Source organism: Erinaceus europaeus, chromosome 5 (assembly GCF_950295315.1).
Source record: "Erinaceus europaeus chromosome 5, mEriEur2.1, whole genome shotgun sequence".
NCBI lineage: Eukaryota > Metazoa > Chordata > Mammalia > Eulipotyphla > Erinaceidae > Erinaceus > Erinaceus europaeus.
This window is the reverse complement of record NC_080166.1, coordinates 46,453,202-46,481,096: the sequence shown is the minus strand read 5'-3', so window position 1 is coordinate 46,481,096 and position 27,895 is coordinate 46,453,202. Positions and strand designations below refer to the sequence as shown.

The 27,895-nt window shown below is 39.1% G+C and overlaps 1 protein-coding gene across 2 annotated transcripts; it reads left to right on the top strand.

The window, feature by feature from the left end:
• Positions 1 to 10: 10 nt before the first annotated feature.
• On the top strand, positions 11 to 25,705 carry PPWD1 (peptidylprolyl isomerase domain and WD repeat containing 1). Of its 2 annotated transcripts, XM_007523481.2 has the most exons (11): positions 11 to 240; positions 6,056 to 6,158; positions 9,064 to 9,164; positions 9,294 to 9,414; positions 10,063 to 10,510; positions 13,689 to 13,879; positions 14,749 to 14,938; positions 19,236 to 19,417; positions 22,781 to 22,862; positions 23,743 to 23,925; positions 25,409 to 25,705. In XM_007523481.2, the coding sequence occupies exons 1-11, from the start codon at positions 51 to 53 to the stop codon at positions 25,550 to 25,552; spliced, it is 1,935 nt and encodes a 644-aa protein (XP_007523543.1). In that variant the 5' UTR covers positions 11 to 50; the 3' UTR covers positions 25,553 to 25,705. The 2 variants fall into 2 exon arrangements, with proteins under 2 accessions (XP_007523543.1, XP_007523544.1); XM_007523482.2 differs by lacking the exon at positions 11 to 240 and having other exon boundaries at positions 6,107 to 6,158; positions 9,064 to 9,089; positions 9,392 to 9,414.
• The last annotated feature ends 2,190 nt before the right edge of the window (positions 25,706 to 27,895 follow it).

Genomic DNA, 27,895 nt, shown 5'->3' with positions numbered 1-27,895 from the left:
GCCTCTGGCCCCTGGCTGTGGTGTGGCGCCTTTTTGACGATTTGGACAACATGGCGTCGGAAGGAGACAATGATTCACAGCAGAGAAGGAGGAAGCGCCGAGACACCGAGGAGCTGGAAAAAACGGAGCTCAGCGAAAGGGAGCTGACAGGGGCGGTGACCCAAGAGAACGAAGAGGAGAATGAGGAGCGCTGGGTTGGGCCATTACCTGTAGAGGCAACATTGGCCAAGAAGAGGAAAGGTAGTTAGCTACAGGCATAGACACTAGGCGAGTTAGAACGGTGCATCCCCCAAGTGGTGGTGGAAAAGTTCATACCAGACCCGGAACAACGGGGTGGTGTGTGATTGTGGTTACGGTGCTGTCAAAGAGAGGGTCTTCTCACTGCTTCTGTGCTCACACCCCCTTCCAAAACTGCTTTAGTACTACTTGTCTCTCAAGTAGCATTAGCAATTAATTACTCGTTTGTTGTAGGTACTGAAGCTGATTTATTTCGATACTTACAGTGTGCTGGGATCCTGTAATCTTATCCCTTTAACTACTATATAAGGTTGAAGTTTCTAACATCAGTTTGCAGCCGTGGAAGAATATTGGTACTCTAAAGCTTTTAGTGCGAGAGTGGTGTGTTAGTCTGTTGCCGTGTTGTAGCTAAAGATAATTTCAGCCTTGACTCTTCGTTGAGTTTTTCTGACCTAGGGAACTGGATCACAACAGTTCATCTAAAACCTGAGGTTTGTGCTTTTCAAACCATTTTCACGAGGTATCATGACCTGAAGCATTTTGCCACCAACATGAAATAGTGACAAATTTTTTTCAGATGAAATGGATGGATTAAATTTACTTGATTTTCAAGTTTTTCTGCAATATTTACCTTAAGCACGCAGTACTAATAACGTGATCGTTCTAAGCTAAAATCTTACTTTATCAAGTCTACTTAAACTCTTCTAGTTTCTCATTTTCAAAAATCCAAATTGGTGGTTTGAGAGATAGCCCAGTGAATAAAATGGACTCTCAAGCATGAGGTCCAAGTTCAATTCCCAGCAGCATACCTACCATCTGGTTCTCTCTCTTGTCTTCCACATTAATAAATAAAACCATTTTAAAAAATCTAAACTAACCTAACCTGGCATAAAGGCCCTTTATGATCTGATCTCTCCTCCCAGTCCCATCATATTTCCATTGCTTTTTGTTCCTAATAGCTTGTCATGCACCTCTCACTCTGTTCGAGTAAGACTATACTATACCACTTGAAAATGGACCCTGTTGGGATGGTGAAATAGCTCACTTAGACAGTGTGCTGCTTGTTGCCCCAGTACTACTAGGGCCCCCACAGCACTGAAAGAAGCTTCAGTACTGTGGACATTTTCATATTCTCATACTGTCTCTATCCAAAAGAATGGAAGAAAGAAAGCAAAAAAAAAAAAAAAAAAGGAGTGGAGGGGGGCATGTTTCTTCTCTGGATGCTTTTCCTGGAGAATCATGTTGTTTACAACAGCAGTAATTTTTCCCATACCTTTCACCTGACCAATTTTTGTTAAACCTTGAGCCTTCAAATCAACTGTCAATTCTTGGAAGTCAATGAGTTCTTTGTTTTTTTTTCCTAATCCCCTCTTGTTGCCCTTGTTTAATCGTTGTAGTTATTATTGTTATTGATGCCGTCGTTGTTGGATAGGACAGAGAAATGGAGAGAGAAGGGGAAGATAGAGGGGGAGAGGAAGATAGACACCTGCAGACCTGCTTTACCACTTGTGAAGTGACTCCTCTGCAGGTGGGGAGTCAGGGCTCCAAATGGGATCCTTACTCAGTCCTTGTACTTCGCGCCATGTGCACTTAACCCACTGCCCGGCTCCCCAGTCTGAGTTCTTTATTCTGCTGTTTGGTTTCTAAAGCACATTGATCATAAAACTGAATGTCATTTACTGGTAGCCTTTAAAATCCATATATCTGAATTTTGAAGACATTAATTTTTAAACATTGTATTTGACACTTTTTATTTGCTGCCAAGTCTTTTGAATGTTTCCATAGCAACTGCTCTACCTATTTTTAATCATATTTGTGTAATTTTTCTTTTTTTAATATTTATTCCCTTTTGTTGCCCTTGTTTTATAGTTGTAATTATTCTTATTGCCTTCGTTGTTGGATAGCACAGAGAGAAATGGAGAGAGGAGGGGAAGACAGATGGGGAGAGAAAGACAGACTCCTACAGACCTGCTTCACTGCTTGTGCAGCGACTCCCCTTCAGGTGGGGAGCTGGGAGCTTGAACCAGAACCCTTACACCAGTCCTTGCGCTTCGCGCCACGTGCACTTAACCCGCTGCGCTACCACCCGACTCATGATTTTTCTTATTAACAGTTCTCTGCATTACTAAAACTGTGAACATACAGTAACAGTCATGCCTTGTTTTACTTGGTTCATTGGTGTAGATATACCAGGTGTTCGACAAGTGTTGAAAGAATGAATGCTACAAAGTTTATGCTCTATTTAATTACTTTTTTTGCAATAGAAAACCGTTTCATTTCCTTTTTTTTTTTTTTTTTGTAGAAATGAGGGGAGGGACTTAGAATTCAAAAATATCAAAGTGCCGAAGTTACTGCACTTTGAAGTTAAAGAACAACCTTAGAAGATAATACAAGTAAGGTGAAGATGGAAATCACTAGCTGTGAAAATCTTTACCCTTTATCTGATGCTTGTTGTAGTTAACGCAACAAATACTGTATTCTTCAGAGACATATGAAATATTAAAGAACATTGAATTTATACAAAGGGTTGATCATTTCTAGAAATGGGACCATCCCTGGGAGTCAGGCGGTAGCGCGCACGTGGTGCCAAGCTCAAGGACTGCCGTAAGGATCCCAGTTCAAGCCCCCAGCTCCCCACCTGTAGGGGAGTCGCTTCACAGGCGGTGAAGCAGGTCTGCAGGTGTCTGTCTTTCTCTCCCCCTTTCTGTCTTCCCCTCCTCTTTCCATTTCTCTCTGTCCTATCTAACAACAACAACATAAATAATAACAATGATAATAACTACAAGAATAAAACAAGGGCTACAAAAGGGAAAATAAATAAATATTTAAAAAAAAAAAAACATTTAAAAAAATGGGACCATCCCTTTAACACATTCTTTGGACACTGGAATTTTTTTTTTACCCTTTTGTTGCCCTTGTTGTTTTTTTATTGTTGTTATTGATGTCATCATTGTTGGATAGGACAGAGAGAAATGGAGAGACATGGGGAAGACAGAGGCGGAGTGAAAGACACCTGCAGATCTGCTTCACTGCCTGCGAAGCGACTTCCCTGCAGGTGGGGAACTGGGGCTCGAACTGGGATACTTAATACCGATCCTTGTGCTTTGCACCACATGCACTTAACCTGATACACTACCGCCTGACTCCCTGAACGTTGGACTTTTGAATACATTTTCAGGGAAATAATTATGTAGCACTATCTAATTAAACTGATGTTTCCTCGGGGGTCAGTCAGAATTATGTGTCAACTTGAAAATTACATACCCTGGAATCTATTTTAATTAAAATATATATCTGCTCAATAGGTGAACAAACAGCAAACACTATATATTAGAGAGAATTAAATATAGCTACCTGCTACAGAATACTCCAAAAATAACAAAAACTTAAAAGATAGGGGTATATGTACTTCTCTTGTGTGAACAAAGCCCCCAAGTAGACAGTCTATGATTGGAGGCTCCAAAGAGACTTAACTCTTTCCAGCTTTGTGCCCTAACATCCTCATCTTAATGTTCTGAGTAAGTATTAGAATCACAGTGTCCACAGTCCACTTTCATACTGTAAGGCTGAGAAAGGAAAGAAAGGCACACTTTGTTTCTAGGAGTCTTCTTGATTGTTACAAATTTCCACCTTTATCTAAATGGCATTTGATCATACCTGCAGGAGAAGGTGAATTAGATCATCTTATAACTAGCTGAATGTCATGTCCATATAAGTAGGGACTCTTACTAAAAAATAAAGGGAAAAGTAATTCATCAGACACAACTTTTGAGTCTGCTATGCAATAGCTGTAGAAAAAAACAAATAGCTTATTGTGTTTAGTTAAACAACGTTCATAAGTCTGTTATTATATTACTAGGTACACATGTGTTGTTTTCTGCGTGTAAACTTGCTCGCAGTTTTTACAGTAACAAGCATTTCCTCAGCTTACCACTTTTTAAAAAATATTTATTCCCTTTTGTTGCCCTTGTTGTTTTATTGTTGTAGTTATTGTTGTCATTGTTGTTGGATAGGACAGAGAAAAATGGAGAGAGGAGGGGAAAGAGAGGGGGGAGAGAAAGATAGACACCTGCAGACCTGCTTCACCGCTTGTGAAGCAACTCCCCTGCAGGTGGGGAGCCAGGGCTCGAACCCGGATCCTTATGCCGGTCCTTGTGCTTTGCGCCATCTGCACTTAACCCACTGCAGTACTGCCCAACTCCCAGCTTACCACTTTTAAAGATGTTTTGCCCAAGGAAACAGATTGCAAAACACTCAAACTGGATAATCCCTAGGACTTTCTTAGTTCTGAAAAATAGAAGTATTTTGTTTTGTTTACTAGTTTCAGACTCAGTATCGGAGACTTCGAAGAGAATCTGTGCCTTCTAAATAAACTGAGAAGCTGGAAGATAGCTGGTCCATTAGAGTGCTTACTATGTGCAAGACCCTTGTATCACATGAGAACACCTTGGACAGTACCAGGGAGCACTCCATGGGTAGTGGAACAGTGTTGAGATGTCTGTGCTCTCTTTTTCATCCTCTCTTGATTGTCTGAGTAGAACAATGAAAAAATTGAGACTTGACTACTGAGCAGAACAGAATTCACACCCCATATGAGGGGGGAAAAAAACAACCATAAGCCACCACTTTCTTTTCTTTCCCTCCCTTAGTTCTTCCTACCACCCTTCCTTCCCACCCCACCTCCCACCCTCCATTATACCAGAACAGTGCGCTCAGCTCCAGCTTATGGTAGTCCCTTAATTGAATCTGGGACCGTGGAGCCTCTGGCATGAAAAACCTTTACATAACCAGTGTACTAGCACTAATCATAGGATGTACATGGTTCGAAAAATGGTTGTGAGGGGGCCAGGTGGTGCGCACTGGATTAAGTGCACGTGGTACGAGTGCAAGGGCGCCCAAGTGTCTGGGTTCCAGCCCCTGGCTCCGGGCCTGCAGGAGGTAGACACTTCACAAGCAGTGAAGCCGATCTGTAGGTGTCTTCTTTTCTCTCTCCCTTTCTATCTCCTCCTCCTCTCAAATTCTCTGTCTCACCCAATAAAATGAGAAAAAAGTGGCTACCAGGAGCAGTGGACTTGTAGTGCTAGTCCCCAACGATAATGATGGAGGCAAAGAAATAAAGAAAAATGGTTATGATATTTTCATGAAACTTTTTTTTTTTACCCTAAAGGGACTTGTTTTTAATTTTTTATTATTTATTTTCCCTTTTGTTGCCCTTGTTGTTTCATTGTTGTTGTTATTATTGTTGTTGATGTTGTCGTTGTTGTATAGAACAGAGAGAAATGAAGAGAGGAGGGGAAGACAGAGGGGGAGAGAAAGATAGACACCTGCAGATCTGCTTCACCTCCTGTGAAGTGAGGAGCCTGCAGGTGGGAAGCCAGGGCTTGAACCCGGATCCTTAGGCCGGTCCTTGTGCTTGGCGCCACGTGCGCTTAACACGCTGCACTACCACCTGACCCCCTAAAGGGACCTTCTTATAATGCCAGCTCTTAAGTTTTGGGGACACTGAAGCCTCTGTAACTCCTGAGAATCTTACATAACTAACTACATAGTGGAGTCATTCATAACTCAAAAATAATAAAAGTTACAAATGACCTAACAGATACTGCATTTTTTCCGAGATCAGACAAGATCGAGCGTGTTCAGGGTGGGATGGCCATAGACCAGATACAGACCAGATACTGCATTTTTTTTATCAGTAACCATGCATTTACCAAAAAAATAAAATGTAGGTTACCTTAAATAAAAAATACAAGTAGTATTAGTACCAATTACTTAAAATAAGATGAAAATAACATACTTTTTACTTTTTTCCCCTCAGTTCTTGAGTTTGAACGAGTCTATCTTGACAATCTTCCCAGTGCATCCATGTATGAGCGCAGTTACATGCATAGAGATGTTATCACCCATGTGGTGTGCACCAAGTAAGTCTGTTGCATCTTTTAAACTTTTTTTCTGGGAAGTCTATTGGTTTTAAAATTGCTTCACTTTGCGGGTACATCTGTAAATGTAACTTAAGAATTTCTATTTAAATTCATGGATTTCTATTTCTCTTTAAAAATATATTTATTTATTGAGTAGAGACAAAGAACTTGAAATGGGAGGGGAAGATAGAATGGGAAAGAGACAGAGACACCTACAGTACTGCTTCACCACTTGTGAAGCTTTCCCCCTGCAGGTGGGGATCAGGGGCTTGTGCACTGTATGTAATGTGTGCATTTAACCAGATGCACCACCTGGCCCCTTCTTTTTTCTTTCTTTCTTTTATTGATTTACTTGTAATCGTCAAGTTTGTTCGATAAAAGGGGTACAATTCCAGACAATTTCCACCAGCAGAGTTCTGGATCCCATGCTCTTCATTGGAAGCATCCCTATTCTTTATCCCGCTGGGAGTATGTACCCAGGATCTTTATAGGGTGCAGAAGGTCGAAGGTCTGGCTTCTGTAATTGCTTCTCTGCTGGCCATGGGTGTTGGCAGGTCAATCCATACACTCAGCCTGTTTCTTTTTCCAGTGGGGCAGGGCTCTGGATAAATGGGGTTCCAAGACACATTGGTGAGGTCATCTGTCCAGGGAAGTCAAGTTAGTTTCATGGTAGCATCTGTAACTTTGTGATTGAAAAAGTATTAAGATATAAAGCAGAACAAATTGTTTAATACTCAGCCAACTATAGGTAAGAATATAGAAGGTGAGATTTGGGGGAGCTTCGTTTTGGAAAAAACTAGCAAGTCTATCTTAGGTGTATTTGAAGGGGCCCATGACTTTACTAATTTTTGCCTGAGCCCAACAGCTAACATGCAGATAGGCTAAAGGTATTTTCTGGGGAGGTGGTATCAGAGATGGAAATAAGACTAGAAAGCTGGATCAGTGAAGAGAGTAGTTCCCAAATATGGAAAAAGTATATGAATACCGCTAACTATCTGATCTGGGACCCATATTCAGCACTGGAGCCTGTGTAACTGCTGCATCCCTGTAGGTCTGAGGTAGCATTCTGTGGTTTTAGCTAGGAACATTCTAGGCTGCACATATTTCAGGACCAGTCCTAGAGTGGCAGAGTATGTTGACCCAGTCTCCCTTTGGAGAGCCTGAAAGTCCCTACTTTTGTTCCACATTGAGAGCAAGGTCCTGGAGGGGTCCACAATCAGGTCCACAATGCTATTCCTGATGGACATGACCAGTGATGGTAGAGAGAGGGAACCGTTAAAGGTCTAGGTCCATCATATATCTGTGTGGGAATCCAAGGATTCCCTGGCTAGGGCTCTGGATGCCTGGCCCTTTCTATTTAGATTTCTATGTAAAATATTATGGGTTTCTCTATAATTTCATAGGTTCTGTATTAATAAAGGCCTACATATTATTCCTATATCACTGTTTATGGGGAAATCTTAATTTCTACTCAAAATATGTATACAGAGAAAAGTAATTTTGAAATTAGTGTAGAAATCTGTATAATATGGTGATTTAGATAATATTGATAATATGGAAGGAAGTTAACTTATTATTTTGTTTAGATCAATCTATTTTTATATCTGAAAAATTAAGATACAAATTAAAATATTTTCTGATGAGATACAATTTTCCTAGTCTAAAGTTGTCAGCATATAAAAAGCAGCATACAGAATTAATATTGCTAGTACTGTCTTCTCAAGTTTTTTTGTTTTACATTTAACCCAAAATACCAGATTGTAGTGAAAATATAGGTTAGGCCTTCGAGGTCAGGCAGATCTGATATAAATGCTAGTCTCCAGCTATGGACATGGGACAGGTTTAACATTTAAAAACCATTTTCTAATTTGTACAATATTGATAAAATACCCTATAACAGAGTTGTTGCAAAGACTGAGAAAATCTGTGCAAAGTACCTAACTTAGAATAAGTTTCAATAAGTTCTTTCTACTTTGTATGCCTTATAAAGAAAACTATTCTGTACAAAGTCTGTTTTTGTTTTTGACCGGAGCAACACACAGGTCTGACTACTGGGAGATCCCAGGGATCAAAACCTGGGCTTCTGGCATGCAAATCCTGTGTACTTCTGCTTTGCTATTACCCCAGCTCTGCAAAATACTGTTAATACTTAATAACTAAGATACCTGCAATAGGATATGAAACGGGACATTTTGAAATATGCTGGGATTTAATCATCTACCAACTTCTGAAAAATAGTACTCCCCCCCCCCATTAATAGATTATAAGTTTTAACATTAAAGGACCTTGAGGTGTAGTAACTCTTGGTGGATTTTATTTTTCTCACATTAAGTCCTACCTCAATTCTGATTTTAGCTCTTGAAATTAAAAGTAGGGAGTCGGGCTGTAGCGCAGCGGGTTAAGCTCATGTGGCACAAAGCACAAGGACCGATGTAAGAATCCTTGTTCGAGCCCTGGCTCCCTACCTGCAGGGGAGTCGCTTCACAAACGGTGAAGCAGGTCTGCAGGTGTCTATCTTTCTCTCCCCCTCTCTGTCTTCCCCCTCCTCTCTCCATTTCTCTCTGTCCTATTCAACAATGATGACACCAATAATAACTAATAATAATAACAATAATACAACAATAAAACAACAAAAAGGAATAAATAAAATAAATATTTAAAAATTTTTTAAAAAGAGAGACATTAAAAGTAGTGCCACAACTATTATCATATCTAGGAAAGAGCTTCAAAATGTGGACTGTTCTGCCTACCCTAACTGAATGGTATAGGATTCCATACCACATTCAAAGGATGATTCTTTTTAAAAACTCTAGTAGAGACAAGGATGTTCACTGAATAATTTCTTTGAGGATACTGAGCCAAAAATCTGTTTTAGAAATGAACTTTTACTATTTTCTATATTCAGGACAGATTTTATTATTACTGCCAGTCATGATGGACATGTTAAGTTCTGGAAAAAAATAGAAGAGGGGATTGAATTTGTTAAACATTTTCGTAGTCACCTGGGTAAGAACTCTTTGTCTTACTTACTTTTTAATCTCTTTTAAATTGCTTTAGTTGGTTTCTTAAATGTTTTTTTTTTAATTTGTGTTCATTTATTTCATTGGTACTTACTAGAATATTTTGTTTAAATAGGAGTTATTGAGAGTATTGCAGTTAGCTCTGAGGGAGCATTGTTCTGTTCTGTGGGTGACGATAAAGCATTGAAGGTGTTTGATGTAGTGAATTTTGACATGATCAATATGCTGAAGCTTGGGTGAGTCATTTTTTTAAAGTTTATATATATATATATATATTTAATATGGTCAAATAAACTTTAAACTTCATTTCATAGGTATTCATAAATGTTGGAAAGTAGCGACCTTTATGGGTTTTGAGAGAATATTTTTTAGACTTTGATAGAAATTAATTATTAAAGAAGAAATTAATTACTAAAGAAGAATCCAAAAAAGTTTTGAGCAGTGGCAATATCATTAGAACAACTCTGTTACTCAGACTAACTACTTTAAAGGACATACATATTGATTATATTGGTCCTTGTTCATCAGATAGTATATTGCAACCTCATAGATTTAAGATTAAGTTAGAATTAAATATTTCGATCATAAATATTTGAATAGTGTATTTATAATATATAATGTTACATGTTAACCCAAGAGATTTCTGGTCTTTGGTATGTAATTCTCTTCTTGTGATTTGATGATCATTGCATTGGTAAGATCTGAAAGAGAAAAATTAGGAACAATTCTCAGTTGGTCCTCTCAATTTGATATTGATCTCCCTCCCCTACCTTTGAGCAAGAAATCCAAAACTAAACCACTTGCCAGGACAGTGTTTGGTGGTGAGGGTTGAGAGGGATGTTTGCTTATATTGACCTTCCCCCTTCCACTCTTTACTATTTTAGCTATTTTCCTGGACAATGTGAGTGGATCTATTGCCCAGGGGATGCTATATCATCAGTTGCTGCTTCTGAAAAAAGTACAGGAAAAATTTTCATTTACGACGGTCGAGGAGATAACCAACCACTTCATATTTTTGATAAGCTCCATACATCACCTCTTACTCAAATACGGCTAAACCCAGTTTACAAAGCAGTAGTGTCTTCTGACAAGTCTGGAATGATTGAATACTGGACTGGACCCCCCCATGAATATAAATTCCCCAAAAATTTGAACTGGGAATATAAAACTGACACAGATTTATATGAATTTGCCAAGTGCAAGGCATATCCAACCAGCATATGTTTTTCACCTGATGGAAAGAAAATAGCTACTATTGGTTCCGATAGAAAAGTTAGAATTTTCAGATTTCTAACTGGAAAACTCATGAGAGTCTTTGATGAATCTCTAAGTGTAAGTATATTTTAATCAGATTTTTTAAAGTATTTTGTGATACTAAGACATTTTTTTCTCTTGATGCAAATATTTAAGCTGATAGGTTTCTCTTACCACATTAAAGATTGTCTGTCTTCTGTCTTGCATTGTTGTTCAGAATTCTTTTTTTTTTTTGTTAAAGGTATTTTTTTTTTCCCTCCAGGGTTATTGCTGGGCTCGGTGCCTGCACCATGAATCCACCGCTCCTGGAGGCCATTTTTCCCCCTTTTGTTGCCCTTGTTGTGGCCGTTATTATTGCCATTGTTGATGTTGTTCGTTGTTGGATAGGACAGAGAGAACTGGAGAGAGGAGGGGAAGACAGAGAGGGGGAGGGAAAGACAGACACCTGCAGACCTGCTTCACCGCCTGTGAAGTGACTCCCCTGCAGGTGGGGAGCCAGGGGCTCTAACCAGGATCCTTACGCCAGTCCCTGCGCTTTGCGCCACATACGCTTAACCCACTGCATCCTGCCCGACCCTCTGTTGTTCAGAATTCTTTTCTCTACATTTGAGCAATTTATTCTACTTATATGACTATGTTTGTTTTGATATTTTGTTTACAAACATATCTCCTTAAGGACCTCAAGACACGTTCTAGGCCCCCTCTTCTTACTAGTTTATATGACTAGTGCTAAGTTTATTTTTCCAGATTTCCATTGTGAGCACACCTAGTCCTGTCCTTTTGCTTTTGTGTAAGTGTGTGGGGGTGTCATAGTATACCAATGTCCATCTGTTTCTATAAAGCAGAAACCTGAGTCAACATTACCTTTTTCCTTACTCTTCATTTGATTTATTATGATACATAATACTATTACTTTCTAAATATAACTTAAATACATCCATTTCTTTCTAGAATAGCGATAGCAGTCACTATTTTAGTGCATGATCTTTTGTCGGGTCTATTGTCAGGCCTACCATCTTGTACCTGTTCTAGCTTATCTATTTTGACTTCCTGCTAAACGGTTACTACTATGCATCTAGAACAATCCTAAAGGGATATATATCTGATCATATCAACAATTTCCTATCACTCTTAGGATCAAAGTTAGTGTCATGCCTGCAGTATTATAGCTCTTACTTCAGGTGCCACCTACAGTAAGTCACCTTTCTTCTGGTCACTTACTCTCAACAGACCTTTTTTTTTTTTTAGTCATGAACATGTCTCCCACTATAGGGCCTTTGCATATTGAATTCATCCTTCAAATTTCAAAGAGCCACTTCCTCTGGGAATTTTTTACTGGCCACCAACCTGCTTTTTTAAATATAACTGTAGAACCGGAAAGATAACTCACTGTGTTGAGCATGTGCCTTGCTATGCGTGTGGTGCAGGTTCAAGCCACTACCACATGAGAGATGTGCTGGCATCATCTTATCATAATGAAATGGTGGAAATGGTGAAATTGTACATGTTCATGATCCCAATTGCACACACAACCACACACACAAATATTAATTAAAAATGGGTTTATAACTAGACATTACTTTCAGAGCATATGGTATGGTCTTATTATTTGATTAGTATACAATAATTTCCAATAGACAAAATTCTATTCTAGCTTAAGATCTTAAGCCACCTCTATCTTAAGATTTTGTACCTGCTGTGGCTCATGATTGTATCTTTAGCACAGAAAATAGTACCTAACACATAATTACTGTTAGATCGTGCAGTTGTAGACTAGAGGTCTTTTGTTTTGTTTTGTTTTATTTTTTGTTTTTTAAGCCAGAGTACTACTTAACTCTGATTTATGGTGGTGCGTGGGGTTGAACCTGGGCCCTTTGGTGCCTCAGGCATGAAAATTTTTTGCATAGCCATTATACTGTCTCCCCAACCCCTAGAATAGAGGTGTTTGGTTTTTTTTTTTTTTTTCCCTTTTGTTGCCCTTGGGTTTTTTTTTTGGTTTTTTTTTTTTGTTATTGCAGTTATTGTTGTTACTGATATTGTCGTTGTTCAATAGGACAGAGAGAAATGGAGAGAGGAGGGGAAGACAGAGGGGGAGAGAAAAAGAGACACCTGCAGACCTGCTTCACCATCTATGAAGCGACCCCTTGCAGGTGGGGAGCTGGGGGCTCAACCAGGATCCTTATGCCAGTCCTTGCACTTTGTGCCACATGTGCTTAACCCGCTACCACCCAACTCCTTAGAATAGAGTTTTTATCCAGGTAATGTTAACTAGTTTAACTAAAAGATGGGTTTAATCAACTATTTCCACTGCTATTTTTATAATTTCTATAGAATGTTGAATTTTCAATGTTTATAGGTTAAATGTTTATAGATTAATTTTTTTTATATTTATTTATTTTCCCTTTTGTTGCCCTTGTTTTTTATTGTTGTTATAGTTATTATTGTTATTGATGTTGTTGTTAGATAGGACAGAGAGAAATGGAAAGAAGAGGGGAAGACAGAGAGGGGGAGAGAAAGATAGACACCTGCAGACCTGCTTCACCGACTGTGAAGCGACTATCCTGCAGGTGGACAGCCTGGGGCTCAAACCAGGATCCTTGCCTGGCTCTTTGTGCTTAGTAGTATGTGTGCTTAACCAGGTGTGCTACTGCCCGGCCCGTCTCTCTCCCTCTAAGTTTCCCCTTCCCGCTCAATTTCCGTCTCTATTCAGAAAATAAATAAAAATAATTAAATCAAAAAGAATGAGTTCGGCACTGTAACTTTGTACCACCTCCCAAGTAACTGCAGTTGATCTCTTAGTTGCATACATATTGCGCTTTTTATATTGCTTAATGTCTAATAGGTTGGACTGAGTAAAACATGATTAATTTTACTGTTCCTTTTTAATTTGTTTAATGTAGCTTATTAATTTAAAATTGCATATGTGGTTTACATTAAGTTGTTATTGGAAAGTGCTAGTTTACGGCTTATAAAAGGCATCAAATATTGTTTCTATTAAAGAAGAAAGTAAACAACAGTAATTATATTAACTAACTATGCTTTTAAAATGAGGAAGCAATTTGTGTAGAGTACTGTTTGTTAAATATTTTGATTGAGCCAATGTCTTCTCATTTCCTGCTTCCAGTTTTCAGAATCTTCTTTAGGAAAATATATAAGTAACAAACTGTCAGTGGCTCTTAACGTGCACTCTGCTTCTACTCAAGTTCTCATTCTCTTTACTATGTAGCTTTTTGTTAGTATATGATTTGTTTCCTAGATGTTTACTGAACTGCAGCAGATGAGGCAACAGCTACCAGACATGGAATTTGGCCGGCGAATGGCTGTAGAACGTGAGTTGGAGAAGGTGGATGCAGTAAGATTAATTAATATAATTTTTGATGAAACTGGACACTTCGTGTTATATGGAACAATGCTGGGCATTAAAGTTATAAATGTAGAAACAAACCGGTAAGCTTTACTATGATGTATGCCTACTTTAAAAAAAAAGCATTTATGGGCAAAAATTCCCTCCCTTTGAGGAACAATGGAAGTTTTGTTTGTTCCAAGACAAGTGGAATGGTCCCAAATGTCTAAACTTAACCAAATGTTTTGACTGGATTTTTTTTGTGGTCTTTTGGTTGTTTATAATCTTATGTAAAAAGTTTCCACTCATGTTTGTAAAAGAAATGGAAAGAAGATATGCATAGTTTCAAGGATTTTTTTTTTTTAGCAAGTTTCAGTCTGTCTTTTGCTTATTGATTTAAATTAGACTGGTTCATGTTAAATGTTGCCAAATATTCTAACCACAGAATTCAGCATTACATCCTGTTAGACATAAAATCAGAAGTTAAAATGCATGAAACCACAATAAGCCTTTTGTGCAAACAGTCCTTTTGGTCTTAGTACAAAATAGCTACAATCAGATACTATCATTGAATGTAAATGAAGAAATTTCAACTGTATTTCAAGAAGAAAAAAAATATGCTGTACGTTCCCACCTATATTTATACTGTAGTTCTTGGCAAAGCAAAATCTGAAGGCTTGCAGAAAGATTAAATAAAAGGAATAGGTTAAAACTATATACGTGAAAGTGTGTGTATGTGTGTGTGTGTGTGTGTGTGTGTGTGTTTAAACCTGAAGATTTTAACTGCCTACCAATTTAAAATAATTGTGGGGGCTGGGTAAATAATTGTGGGGGCTGGGTAGAGAAACACTTTTAAGAACCTTTCATTACTGTTTCTGACCAAAGATAAAGTATAGTTGATTCCTACGTTAATTGTAGAGTTGTCCTGATTGGAGTTAATTCTGATAATTGTATTAAACATTTTATTTTTTAGGTGTGTGCGGATCTTAGGCAAACAGGAAAATATTAGAGTGATGCAATTGGCTTTGTTCCAGGGAATAGCCAAAAAACATCGCGCTGCAACTACTATAGAAATGAAAGCTTCTGAAAATCCTGTGCTTCAGAATATCCAACCTGACCCAACAATAGTCTGTACATCTTTCAAGAAGAATAGATTTTATATGGTATGTGGAAGTTCAAGCAGATATATATTTTTTTAATTTTTGTTAATATTTATTCATTTTCCCTTTTTGTTGCCCTTTGTTTTTTCATTGTAGTTATTATTGTTGTTATTGATTTTATCATTGTTGGATAGGACAGAGAGAAATGGAGAGAGGAGGGGAAGACAGAGAGGGGGAGAGAAAGATAGACACCTGCAGACCTGCTTCACTGCATGTGACGTGACTCCCCTGCAGGTGGGGAGCCGGGGGCTCGAACCAGGATCCTTGTGCAGGTCCTTGCACTTTGCGCCACCTGCGCTTAATCCGCTGCGCTACCTCCCAACCCCCAGGAGTTATATTTTCTTACCTTGTGCTTTGAACTGAAGAGAATGTTGGCAATAATAACAAATTTTCTAAACAATCAGAACACCATCTTACAATATTAATATTGTACAATTTTTAACTAGGACTTGATTTTTTAGTATTTTTGTACTGTTTTCCATCCTGTTTTGAAACATTTTCAACCTGGCTTCTACAACGATTTATGTTGTCAGAGATGATAGGAAGTAAGTGGTTATGATAATAATCGCATCCAAACTAGTTTTTACTGTGCAGTTTTAAATTTTTTATGTGTTTTCATTTATTTTCAGCTTTTACTCTTGAACACAATTTATCTTTCCTCAACTTATATAAGTTCCCTAGATGCATTTTTTTCCCCTCTGAGTTGTCAATGGTGTGACCTTGGAAGTGTATTTTTCTGAGACTCTTACTGTAGAGAACTAACTTCCTGTGGTAAGACTGGGATGAAATAATATAGGAGTATTATATCTAGCAGATATATCTAAAAGTAGCACCATCCTAATTATTCAGCTAAGTACAAAAATATCCAAAGAAAAGAAATACCCTTTCTATTCACACTATAGTCAGAATTTCTAAGAGCCAAATATGTTGGTCAGGAAATAGCTTACCCAGTAGAGCACATACTTTACCATGGATAGGTACCAGGGTTCAAGCCTCCAGCAAAATATTAGAGCATCATGGACAAGACAAGGGGAAGCTGTATTGACAGTGGAGCAGTGCTATGGTATCTCTCCTTCACTTTCTTCTCTATTTCCCTTCCTTCTGTTTCTGATTGAAAGGGGAAAAACAAAAATATACTGGGAATGATAATGATTGTGTTGGCTTACAACCCCAGCAGGAAAATAAAGAGAAAGAGGGAATGAGGAAAAGAAAGACGAAATGGGTTAGTCGGGCTGTAGCGCCTCGAGTTAGGCGCATGTGGTCCCAAGGGCAAGGACCTGCATAAGGATCCCAGTTTGAATCCCCCAGCTCCCCACCTGCAGGGGAGTCGCTTCACAGGCGGCAAAGCAGGTCTGCAGGTGTCTATCTTTCTCTCGGCCTCTCTGTCTTCCCCTCCTCTCTCCATTTCTCTCTGTCCTATCCAACACAACGACATCAACAACAACGATAATAATAACCACAACAATAGTTTAAAAAACAAGGGCAACAAAGGGAGGAAGCAAATTTTTAAAAAATTTTAAAAAAGAGGATGGGCTGGGGAGGCAGCACAATGGTTATGCAAAGAGACTTTCATGCCTGAGGCTCCAAGGTTCTAGGTTCAATCCCCAGCACCACCATAAGCCAGAGCTGAGTAGTGCTCTGGTCTCTCTCCGTCTCTGTATCTCTCATTAAAATAAAAAAAAAAGAAAAAGAAAAGAAAGAGGAAACGATTCACATAACATTATTCCACTAATGTCCTTTCAGGACTATCTAGTTTTCTACTAACTAGCCAACCTAGATTGCCTTTCTTTGTTCTGTTTATTTTTTTCACTGGTGACCACGCTGAACTTGGTGGTACTGATAGTGACTGTGTGCTTTGTTACATCTAGGACGTTTGCAGAGGCTATTGTTCCTGCCAGTTCCATTCTTCCTCCCAATTCCTATTCATATTTCAAGTCTCAGCTTGGAAGCCTTTTTGGCAAGTCTAGTTTAGGTGTGTCTGCTGCTTTGTTACATACACACAACATTTTTTTGGTGAGCTAGGGAATTAGCATAATAATGATGCAAAAAGACTGTCTTGACTGAGCCTCTGACATAGGCATCTCCTTAAAAGGATGTAAAATCTGCAAGTGCATAATACTGTGGGGTTTTTTTGTGTTTTTTTTTTTAATTTATTTTCCCTTTAGTTGCCCTTGTTTTTTTTTTGTTGTTGTTGTTGTTGTTGTTATATTTATTATTGTTGTTATCATTGTTAGATAGGACAGAGAAAAATGGAGAGAGGAGGGGAAGACAGGGGTAAAGAAAGATAGACACCTGCAGACCTGCTTCACTGCCTGTGAAGGTACCCCCCCTGCAGAGGGGGAGCCAGGGGCTTGAACCAAGACCCTTATGCCTGTGGTTGCGCTTCGCACCACATGCGCTTAACCCACTGTGCTACCTCCCAACTCCCGAGTACTATGTTTCTTCATTGCTATATTCATAATTTTTGATATACCCTAATATGTGTAATAGCTCCTTACTTTATTCTCAATGTAGTTCATAAACTTCATTATAAAAAATTTTTAACAGGGTATATTTTCTTTTTCTTTCTCTAGAGTTTACTTTTAATTCTAATGAAATTATGTATGTTACTTGTAACTTTGAAGAGATAGAAAAATAGGTCACTTACAGTACTTATTTGTACAGTTTTATTGTTGTTGTTGTGTGTTTTACCAGAGCACTGCTCGGTTTTTGCTTATGGTGGTGTGGGGGACTGACCATGGGACTTTGGAGCCTCAGGCATGAGATCTCTTTGAGATAATGAGATCTCTCATTATCCTGCCTATCCCCCCCCATAGTTGTTTTCATGAGTTACCAAATAGCATTACATATTCTGAACCCGAACTAAAATGGTGTATATATGTATGTATGTATGTGTGTATATCCTTTTTAGAGCACTAAATAAAGGTAAACTTTTGTAATACTTGAAGTTAAAGCAGTCCCATATAGGTGTTAAATCGAGATCTCAACTATTTAGAAAGTCATAATAGCAAACAATACAACAGGTATGTCTTTCCTTTGGAAAGTATAGTTTTGTTACCCTGTTTGTTTACTTGGAATCTGCCAAGGATGTTAAGGAATGATAGCTGAAACAGGCCCTAAAGCATAAGTTTTGCCTTCCTGGAACCCAGTTGGCATCAGCTACAGGAACTTTCCTGGAATAACAGATTTTTACTTACTTGAGAGTTTAAAAATAAAAATAAAAAGGCCTTGAAAATAATTTTAACAATTGAAAGGTTTTTTTCTCATTTCTCCCTCTACCCTGAAGATTTCAAAATTTCTACAATTTTGCTTGAAATTTGCATTATTTATTCCAAACTTCAGGGTGTGTGATCAGATGTGTCTCTGCATTAAAAAAAAAAAAAAAAAGACAAGACAAGGCCCGATATCAATACTGAATCATTTTTGAATCCTTATTCTACATTCTACAAGGCTACAGTCACAGTAATAACAATTAACAGCATGTATATAGTATCCACCATATTAGGCCCTATTCCTGTCACCATATATGAATGTGGAAATGAAAGAAATAAATTTACTTCCCCAAGCTCACATAATTACTTTAAGAGGCAGTGTTAGAATTCAAGCCCAGGGAGTCGGGCTGTAATGCAGCGGGTTAAGCGCAGGTAGTGCAAAGCACAAGGACTGGCATAAGGATCCCGGTTCGAACCCCGGCTCCCCACCTGCAGGGGAGTTGCTTTACAAGTGTTGAAGCAGGTCTGCAGTTGTCTATCTTTCTCTCCCCTCTCTGTCTTCCCCTCCTCTCTCCATTTCTCTCTGTCCTATCCAACAACGGCAACAACAATAATAACTACAACAATAAAACAACAAGGGCAACAAAAAGGGAATAAATAAATATAAAAAAAAATTTAAAAAAAAAAAAAAGAATTCAAGCCCCGGCAATCTAAGTAGTGGAAGCAAAGTTAGAACATAGCCGAGATAGTAGCCAAGATAGAGAACTATCTAGTAGCCGAGATAGAGAACTATTTCAAATAAAATATAGTTTAAACAATTAAAAGTGTACCCAAGAGAGTTTCCACTAGGAAGAAACTTAAATCTGCTTAAAATCTGCTATCTTTATTATGTGAATAATTGTCATATTAGACAAATGTAAAATCAGCTGGATTACAAATCCTCTAGAAGAAAATGATTTCTAAAATTAAAATTCATTCAGATATGAAGTCTATCTTTCCTAAAATACTTTGTTAGGAGTTAAAAGGTTTTATTCACAAATTTCAGCCAGATAAGTTTAATTCATTCATTATTTATTTTCCTCCTTCAGTTTACCAAAAGAGAACCAGAAGATACGAAAAGTGCAGATTCTGACCGAGATGTTTTTAATGAGAAACCTTCTAAAGAAGAAGTCATGGCAGCTACTCAAGCTGAAGGGCCTAAGAGAGTTTCCGATAGTGCCATCATCCACACGAGCATGGGAGACATTCACATCAAACTTTTCCCTGTCGAGTACGTACTGTTTTGTTCTTCTAAATATAAATGTGCACATTCGAAAAGACTATACAACTTCAAATTCTTAATGTTTGGAAAACCAAAGGATTGAAATGTCTGATGGTGCATATATATCCTGAGCTTTTTGGCAACTTCTAGTAACAGAAAGGTTCTGTACATATGTACACATACATTATAGATTTTTTTTTCTACTATGATGACAAAACATTGGCTGTGAAAGTGTTGAATGTTAACTATAAAATAATATATAAATATATATTACTATTACCTTGAATTAAATACACACCACAAATACTAGTTCTGAAGCTCACTTATTATATAAAATGTCTTTCCTCTTAAAGCAAATGTGTAAGAGGAGGTATTTTTTTTTCCTTATATTTGCTAGATTTACTACCTTTTATAAAAATATCTTTATTGAAAGGATTAATGGTTTGCAATAAACACACTTTTATTTTTATTTATTTATTGGAGAGAGACACCTGCAGCACTGCTTCACCACTCGCAAAGCTTTCCCCCTGCAGGTGGGGTCTGGGGGCTCGAACCCAGATCCTTGTGCATTGTAACAGATGCACTTAACCAGGTGGACACCTCCTGGCCCCACCACACCCCCATGTGTAAAATTTCTCAGTTTTCTGCAAAACACTGTCAACCCAACCTAGGTGTTCCTCAAACAACCTACATCAGCGACAAAAGTCCCATGTCTGCCCACCCCCCCCACACCACTCATTTAGTTTGGTGCAATACAACAAACCCAGTCTAAGTTCTATGTTGTCTTTTTCCTTTCTGTTCTTACTTTTCTTTTTTTCTTTATTTTATTTTATTTTATTTACTTTCCTTTCTTGTTGTCCTTGGTTTTTATCACTGTTGTGGTTATTATTGTTGTTGTTATTGATGTCGTTGCTGGATAGGAAAAAGAGAAATGGAGAGAGAAGACAGAAAGGGGAAGAGAAAGATAGACACCTGTAGACCTGCTTCACCGCCTGTGAAGCAACCCCTCTGCAGGTGGGGAGCAAGGGCAACAAAATGGAACTTTTTTTTTCTTTGCCTCCAGGGTTATTGCTGGGGCTCAGCGCCTGCACCACAAATCCACTGCTCCTGGAGGCTATTTTTTTTTCCCTTTTGTTGCCCTAATTGTTTTATTGTTGTGGTGGTTATTATTTATTGTTGTTATTAATGTCGTCATTGTTGGATAGGACAGAGAGAAATGGAGAGAGGGGGAGAGAAAGATAGACACCTGCAGACCTGCTTCACCACTTGTGAAGTGACTCCCCTGTAGGTGAGGGGCAGGGGGCTCGAACCGTGATACTCACGCCGGTCCTTGTGCTGCGTGCCATGTACGCTTAACCTGCTGCGCTGCCTACCGACCCCCAGGAGATGCCATTTCTGAGAAGAAATTGTTGCTCAGGAATATGTTCCTGTGTCATAACATTGGAGGAAAGGGGGTGTTTATTTATTTGTTATTGGATAGAGACAGAGAGAAATTGAGAGAAGGGGGAGATAGAGAGAGGAAGAGGGACAGAGAGACACCTGCAGACCTGCTTCACTGCCTGTTAAGGCAACTCCCCTGCAGGTGGGGAGCCAGGGCTCGAACTGGTATCCTTAAGCTGGTCCTTGGGCTTTGTGCCACGTGAACTTAACCGCTTTTCTATTCTTTAACCCTCTAGGAGTATGGACCTAGGATCCTTATGGGGTGCAGAAGGTGGGAGGTCTGGCTTCTGTAATTGCTTCCCTGCTGAAGATGGGAGTTGACAGGTTGATCCATACTCCTTGCCTGTCTCTTTCCCTAGTGGGGCAGGGTTCTGGGGAGGTGGGGCTCCAGGACACATTGGTGGGGTTGTCTGCCCAGGGAAGTCAGGTTGACATCATGATAGGGTCTGGAACCTGGTGGCTTATGTGATGGCAGGATTCAGACCTGAGCCATGCATATGGCAAGACACTATCAAGGGAGCTATCTCTCCTTACCCTTAGTATGGCTTTTATAAGGAAAATTTTTTTCCCAGAAACGTAATCCATTATATCTAGTGAAATATACACACAAAAAATGTTAAATGTATATATGTTTTGGGGAGTCGGGCGGTGGTGCAGCGGGTTAAGCGCATGCAAAGCCCAAGGACCGGCGTAAGGATCCCGGTTCGAGCCCCCGGCTCCCCACCTGCAGGGGAGTCACTTCACAGGCGGTGAAGCAGGTCTGCAGGTGTCTGTCTTTCTCTCCCCCTTTCTGTCTTCCCCTCCTCTCTCCATTTCTCTGTCCTAGCCAACAATGACGACATCAAAACAACAACTACAGCAATAAAACAAGGGCAACAAAAGGGAATAAATAAATTTTTTTTAAAAAAATGTATATATGTTTTAACCAGGTTTTTTTGTTTGTTTGTTTGTTTGTCTGTTTTATGCAGCTGGGGCGTTATACCACCACACTTTCACTGTACCTGGCAGACTTTTTTTTTCCACTTTTCTTTTTTTTTTTTTTCTTTTTTAAATAAGTTTAGGGAGCCAGGTGGTGGTACACCTTGTTAAACACACATTTCTCCATGCACAAAGACCCAGGTTTGAGCACACACTCCCTATCTGCAGGGGGGATGCTTCATGATCAGTGAAGCAAGTCTGCAGGTGTCCATCTTTCTCTCTCCCTTTCTATCTACCCTCCCCTTCTCCTGTCAAGTAAAAATAGGGAAAAAAGGGGTGGGGGGGAATGGCTGCCAGGTGCTATGGAATCATAGTGCAGGTACCAAGCCCTACAGGAACCCTGGTGGTAAATAAATAAGTAATAAATCTCATTTAATTAAAAAAAAAAAAAAACATTTGTTAAGGAGAAAAAGAAAACTAGAGCTGACTCACTCTAGCAGATGCAATACCAGAGATCAAACTCAGGCCCTCCAGCATCCAAGTCAATGCCCCATCCTCTGTGCCACCTCCCAGTCCATTCCCACCCCCTTTCCTTAACCTTTCAATTTCAGTTAGGATGAGTAGAGTGGCAGAGGAGCAATACCATAGCACCACTCTACTGCTCATGCAGTTTCCTCTTGGTACCGTGCATGCTGTGCCCTTGTGGTTCCTTGGTGGTCCTCACACATGGCAAAGGATATGTTGTCCAGAGTGAACTCTTTTCTGGCTGCGGAGTTATACTGTTTAAACTGCTAAATGGCCTTGATATCTGAGAAACTGTCAAAATCTCTTATAACAATTCTGATACTTAAACAATAAAAATATATCACTTCTATGCCTCTTCAACTCTAGTTTGTTTTAGGATTAGAAGAGATTGTAAAACATTTGGAACAAATTAAAGATACCATTAAGAAGCAAAACTGCAAGTAGATCATATATGAGTAAATTTCATTTTTTTAATCTGTACCTAACTAGGTGCCCCAAAACTGTGGAAAACTTCTGTGTTCACAGCAGAAATGGATATTATAATGGTCATACATTTCACCGTATAATAAAGGTAAGTTGTTCAAACCTGATCTTTAATGAGTAGCATGTTATTGTATAACAAGAGGTTTAAAGCTAAGGAATCTTATTCTCTCACACTTACCAGTTGATTAGAAAGGAATAGGAAAAATGGACTACTGGAAGCCAAAGGAAGAATGGATGGTCATGAATATGACATCTAGAATCAAGGACAGAAATAGTAGCGAAATTCTGCAGCAATATTTTGTCAGCAGCTAAAGCAAAGGGTAAGATAATGAGTAAAGGGTTATGCTGAGATGAAACCCAGTAGCTAAGGTCATCTGTTTCTAATGGCTAGATAAGGTCTAGATGTAGAAAATATTTTTAAAGAATAGAAAAGCCATACTACCACTTAATCTGAAAATCTCAATATACCTGAAGAGCAAAATGAACTCAACACAGGATTTTGTTGAAAAGAAGTCCATAAAATGGATGGAGCAGTGAAGTAGTTTTCAGTTATTGGCAGGTCAAAAATGTCAAAAGGAAAAATCTGATTTGAAGCTGAAAGGATTAATGGAGTGACTCATCAGGAAATCCAGCATTGTTTAGGGAAAGCAAGGAGAAACAAGAGTGGAAAAGCTATAATTGACTTTAATTAGACTATTAGGAAAAAGAGTACATAGAGTCTATAAACAAATGAGAAGATGTGCTATTTTTTTGTTTGTTTCAATCACTGAAATTATGTAGTGGTTGAGCAGTGGAAAGACATCATCCAAATTAAAGTATAACTAATTCCTTAGGAATTAGTAAACTTGCTGTTTTGAGTGACTCTTAAAGAAATTAAGATTTTTCTGAACACAGTACTCTTGGCAGATAATACTGAAGCATCTATATAGAAAAAGACAATGTAATATGCTTTCTGCATTTTCTGTTAGGGCTTCATGATTCAGACAGGAGATCCGACAGGCACTGGCATGGGAGGAGAAAGTATATGGGGAGGAGAATTCGAAGACGAATTTCATTCAACGTTACGACACGACAGACCATATACACTCAGCATGGCCAACGCAGGATCAAATACTAATGGATCCCAGTTTTTCATAACAGTAGTGCCAACTGTAAGTAAAGTAGCATCGACATAAACCAGAGATTCCCAGCTTATGGTCAGTTATTTCTTCTCTGACCTGTTTTCTCCTGTTTTAGAACAGAGGAATTAGAGTACATGTATTTCTTTTCACTATGCAAAAAATGAAAGAAATAATACCTTTTGCCACCACCGGAGTTATTAAATGGTGCTTGATACCCAGTGACTTTTTTTTTTTTTTTGATGGATGGTGAAAGAGAGAGGAGGAACTATATCTATAATACTCCTCCCCCGCAGGTGCGGCAGACCAGACCATTGAGTAACAAGTACTCTACCATATAAGCCACAACCTCATGAGAAGGGGACATTTGTTTTGCCTCCAGGCTTATCACTGAGGCTTGGCACCTTCACTAGCACTACCTCCACTGTTCCTGGAGGCCATTTTTCCCTTTTTGTTGTTGTTGTTGTCCTGTTATTGTTATTGTTGTTGGATAGAACAGAGAGAAATAGAGAGGAATGAAAGACGGGAGAGAAAGATAGACACCTGCAGACCTGCTTCACTGCTGTGAAGTGACCCCCCCCTGCAGGTGGGGAGCTGGATGTCATTTCCCCCACTGGAACAAGGATCCTTGCTACAGTCCTTGTGCTTCTTGCCGTGCATGCTTAACCCGCTGCACTACCACCCTGCCCCTGGGAGGGAACATTTTAACAAACATCTACCAACTGTCTTTGGTCTGGAAGATCTGGATATTTCAAAACTGTAATGTGCATGTGTGTAGAGCTGGAGGCATGATTTTGCCACTCCAGGCTATTTTTTATTCAGAAAGAACCTCAGCACTAGAGCTTCCTCCTCCAGTGTATTAGCACCTCCATTGTGATAATTAAAGCTTGAATCTGGGTCATTAGATTAGCGTGACAATGAGAGCACCAGATTCTTAGTTTGCTTACCCAGAGGGGTTTAAAAAGCAAAGGACTGGGAGTCGGGCTATAGCACAGTGGGTTAAGCGCAGGTGGCGCAAAGCATAAGGACCGGCATAAGGATCCTGGTTTGAGCCCCGGCCCCCCACCTGTAGGGGAGTTGCTTCACAGGTGGTGAAGCAGGTCTGCAGGTGTCTGTCTTTCTTTCCTCCTCTCTGTCTTCCCCTCCTCTCTCCATTTCTCTCTGTCCTATCCAACAATGACAACAACAATAATAACTACAACAATAAAACAAAAAGGGCAACAAAGGGAATAAATAAATAAAATAAATATTTAAAAAAAAAAAAGCAAAGGACTCCAGGAAAGGAGGGGGGCAATGGGGGCTTGGGAGGGTTTTGGGGGCCTGGTACATGGTGGTGAAAAAGGATCTAAGTTGGGAATGAGTATTTTATAGATGCCTGTCACAGGCAAAGGAGAGATTGTACCTATGTGTCAACAACTGTACTATATAATCCATTAACCACACACTGTCCTCCCCAGAAGAGAGGAAAGTAATTAATTCAGTTTTATCAGTATTTTCCATTTGTTCTTCAATACAGCCTTGGCTTGATAACAAACACACAGTATTTGGACGAGTGACTAAAGGAATGGAAGTTGTACAGAGGATCTCCAATGTCAAAGTCAACCCCAAAACAGATAAGCCCTATGAGGATGTCAGCATCATAAACATTACTGTCAAATAAGAGTTGTTTTATTGTATGTTTAAATAAAAATATACATGTATTTAAAAGGACTCTTACATTAAGAAGCTCTTAAGATTTGCAGGACTTACAAAGTATATTTCAAGAATGTAGTTTTCTATTTTTTTACTTTTCATTAAAGTCCTTAAAAACTGCCATTGACTCTTAAAATGTTTCTTATCCAAGGTGAAAAACAAAATAGACTAAACTTGGGCAAGCAACACATTTAAAAAAAAATTTTTTTTTTATTTAAAAAAGGAGACATTAACAAAACCGTAAGATAGGAGGGGTACAACTCCACACAATTTCCACCACCAGATCTCTGTATCCCATCCCCTCCCCTGATATCTTTCCTAATTTTTATCCCTCTGGGAGTATGGACCCAAGGTCATTGTTGGATGCAGAAGGTGGAAGGTCTGACTTCTGTAATTGCTTTTCCACTGAACATGGGTGTTGTCTGGTCTATCCATACTCCCAGCCTGCCTCTTTCCCTAATAGGGTGGGGCTTTGGGGAAGCGGAGCTCCAAGACACATTGGTGGGGTCATCTGTCCAAGGAAGTCTGGTTGCCATCATGCTGACATCCGGAACCTGGTGGCTAAAAAGAGAGTTAACATACAAAGCCAAACAAATTGGTGAATAATCATGGACCTAAAGGCTGGAATAGTGCGGATGAAGTGTTGGGGGATACTCACTGCAGACTATTGTGTACTTTTGCTTTCAGGTATATATTTTGCCCTAGTTTATGGATACGTGTGAACATATGCTCTATCTCACGGGACCTGGTCTATATCTAGGTTTTGGGACTTTGTTAGGAAGTGAGCCGCCTGGAATGGAATTAGAGAATCCTATGAAAGGAAAGGTCTCACTTGAGTGATGAAGCTGAAGAGTTGTCATTCCACGCCTGAAGTCTCTGGACACAGTCTGAAGTGAAGCAGAGCAACACATTTTATACATAATTTCTCATGGGATTAAAAATGAGTGACATTTTGCTTTTGTTAGGTCTTTATTTTTTGAGAGAGGAAGAGAAAAGCAGAGCATCATGCTGCCACAGGTGAACTCAGGACCTCATGCCTGAGGATACAACACTACCCACTGCACCACCTTGTGGGTTCTTTATAAAAAATTCCCAATAATCTACCTTCAGATGTTTCATAGATCAGGTAAGAAAGGTAACATAATATAATAGGATAGAGGCTAGGCAGTGGCGCACCCGGTTAAGCACACATAGTGCTATGTTCAAGGACAAGCAGTGGAGCAAGTCTGCAGGTGTCTATCTTTCTCCCTATTTCCCGCACACTCTCAATTTCCCTCTGTCCTATCGAACAAAATGTTAAAAAAAAAAAAATGTAAATGGCTTCCAGAAGTAGTGGATTCGTTGTGCTAGCAGTGAGCCTCAGTGATAATCCTGGTTGGAAAAAATATATATAGGATACAGCATTTCCTTGGGGTTTTTGTTTGTTTTTGTTTTAAGATTGATCAATGACAAAGAAAACTAGAGCATTATTTTGGTACATGTGGTGTTGGGAATCAAACTCAGGACCCTATGGTAGTAAGTCCAATGATTTACCCCAATGTACTACCTCCTGGGTACCATTTCCTTCTTGTACACAGTTTTTATTTCATGCCAAATAGTTGTTCATTTGTTTTTAATTAGATAGAGGCAGAAGTTGAGAGGGTAGAGGGAGGGAGACACCTGAAGCTCTACTTCGCCACTCATGAAGCTTTCCCCCCTGCAAGTGGGGACCAGGGACTTGAACCCGGGTCCTTGTGCACTGTAGTGTGTGTGTGCCCAACCAGGTGTGCCACTACCTGGCCCCAACAGCGATCTTTTTGATCACAAGTAATAAAAGTTTCAATAAGTAAATAGCCTTTTTGTTCAGAAGTGTTAAATTCCTTAATAATGAAATAATTTCAGATATGAGAATCAAAATATGAGGACATGAGTTCTCAATTTTATATACAGGTTCATTTACTATTTTTATTCTTAAAATAAATTTATATATATATATGAGTGAATGAATATCACTTGAGGCAAAGGGAAGGCAAGAGACAATCTACAGCATTACTCTGGTACATGTATTACTGGGGATCAAACCAGGAACATAGAACCTTAGGCATAAAAATCCAGTGCTGGGTACCAGGTTAAGTGCACATAGCACGAAGCACAAGGACCCCCACAAGGATCCTGATTCAAACCCCCACCTCCTGTAGCTTCTGCAGCCTCTCAAGCAGTGAAGCAGGTCTACAGGTATCTAATTCTCCCACTCTCTGTCTTCCCTTCCTCTCAATTTTTATCTGTTCTATCCAACAACAATGGAACAAAGATGGCCGCCAGGAGCAATGGA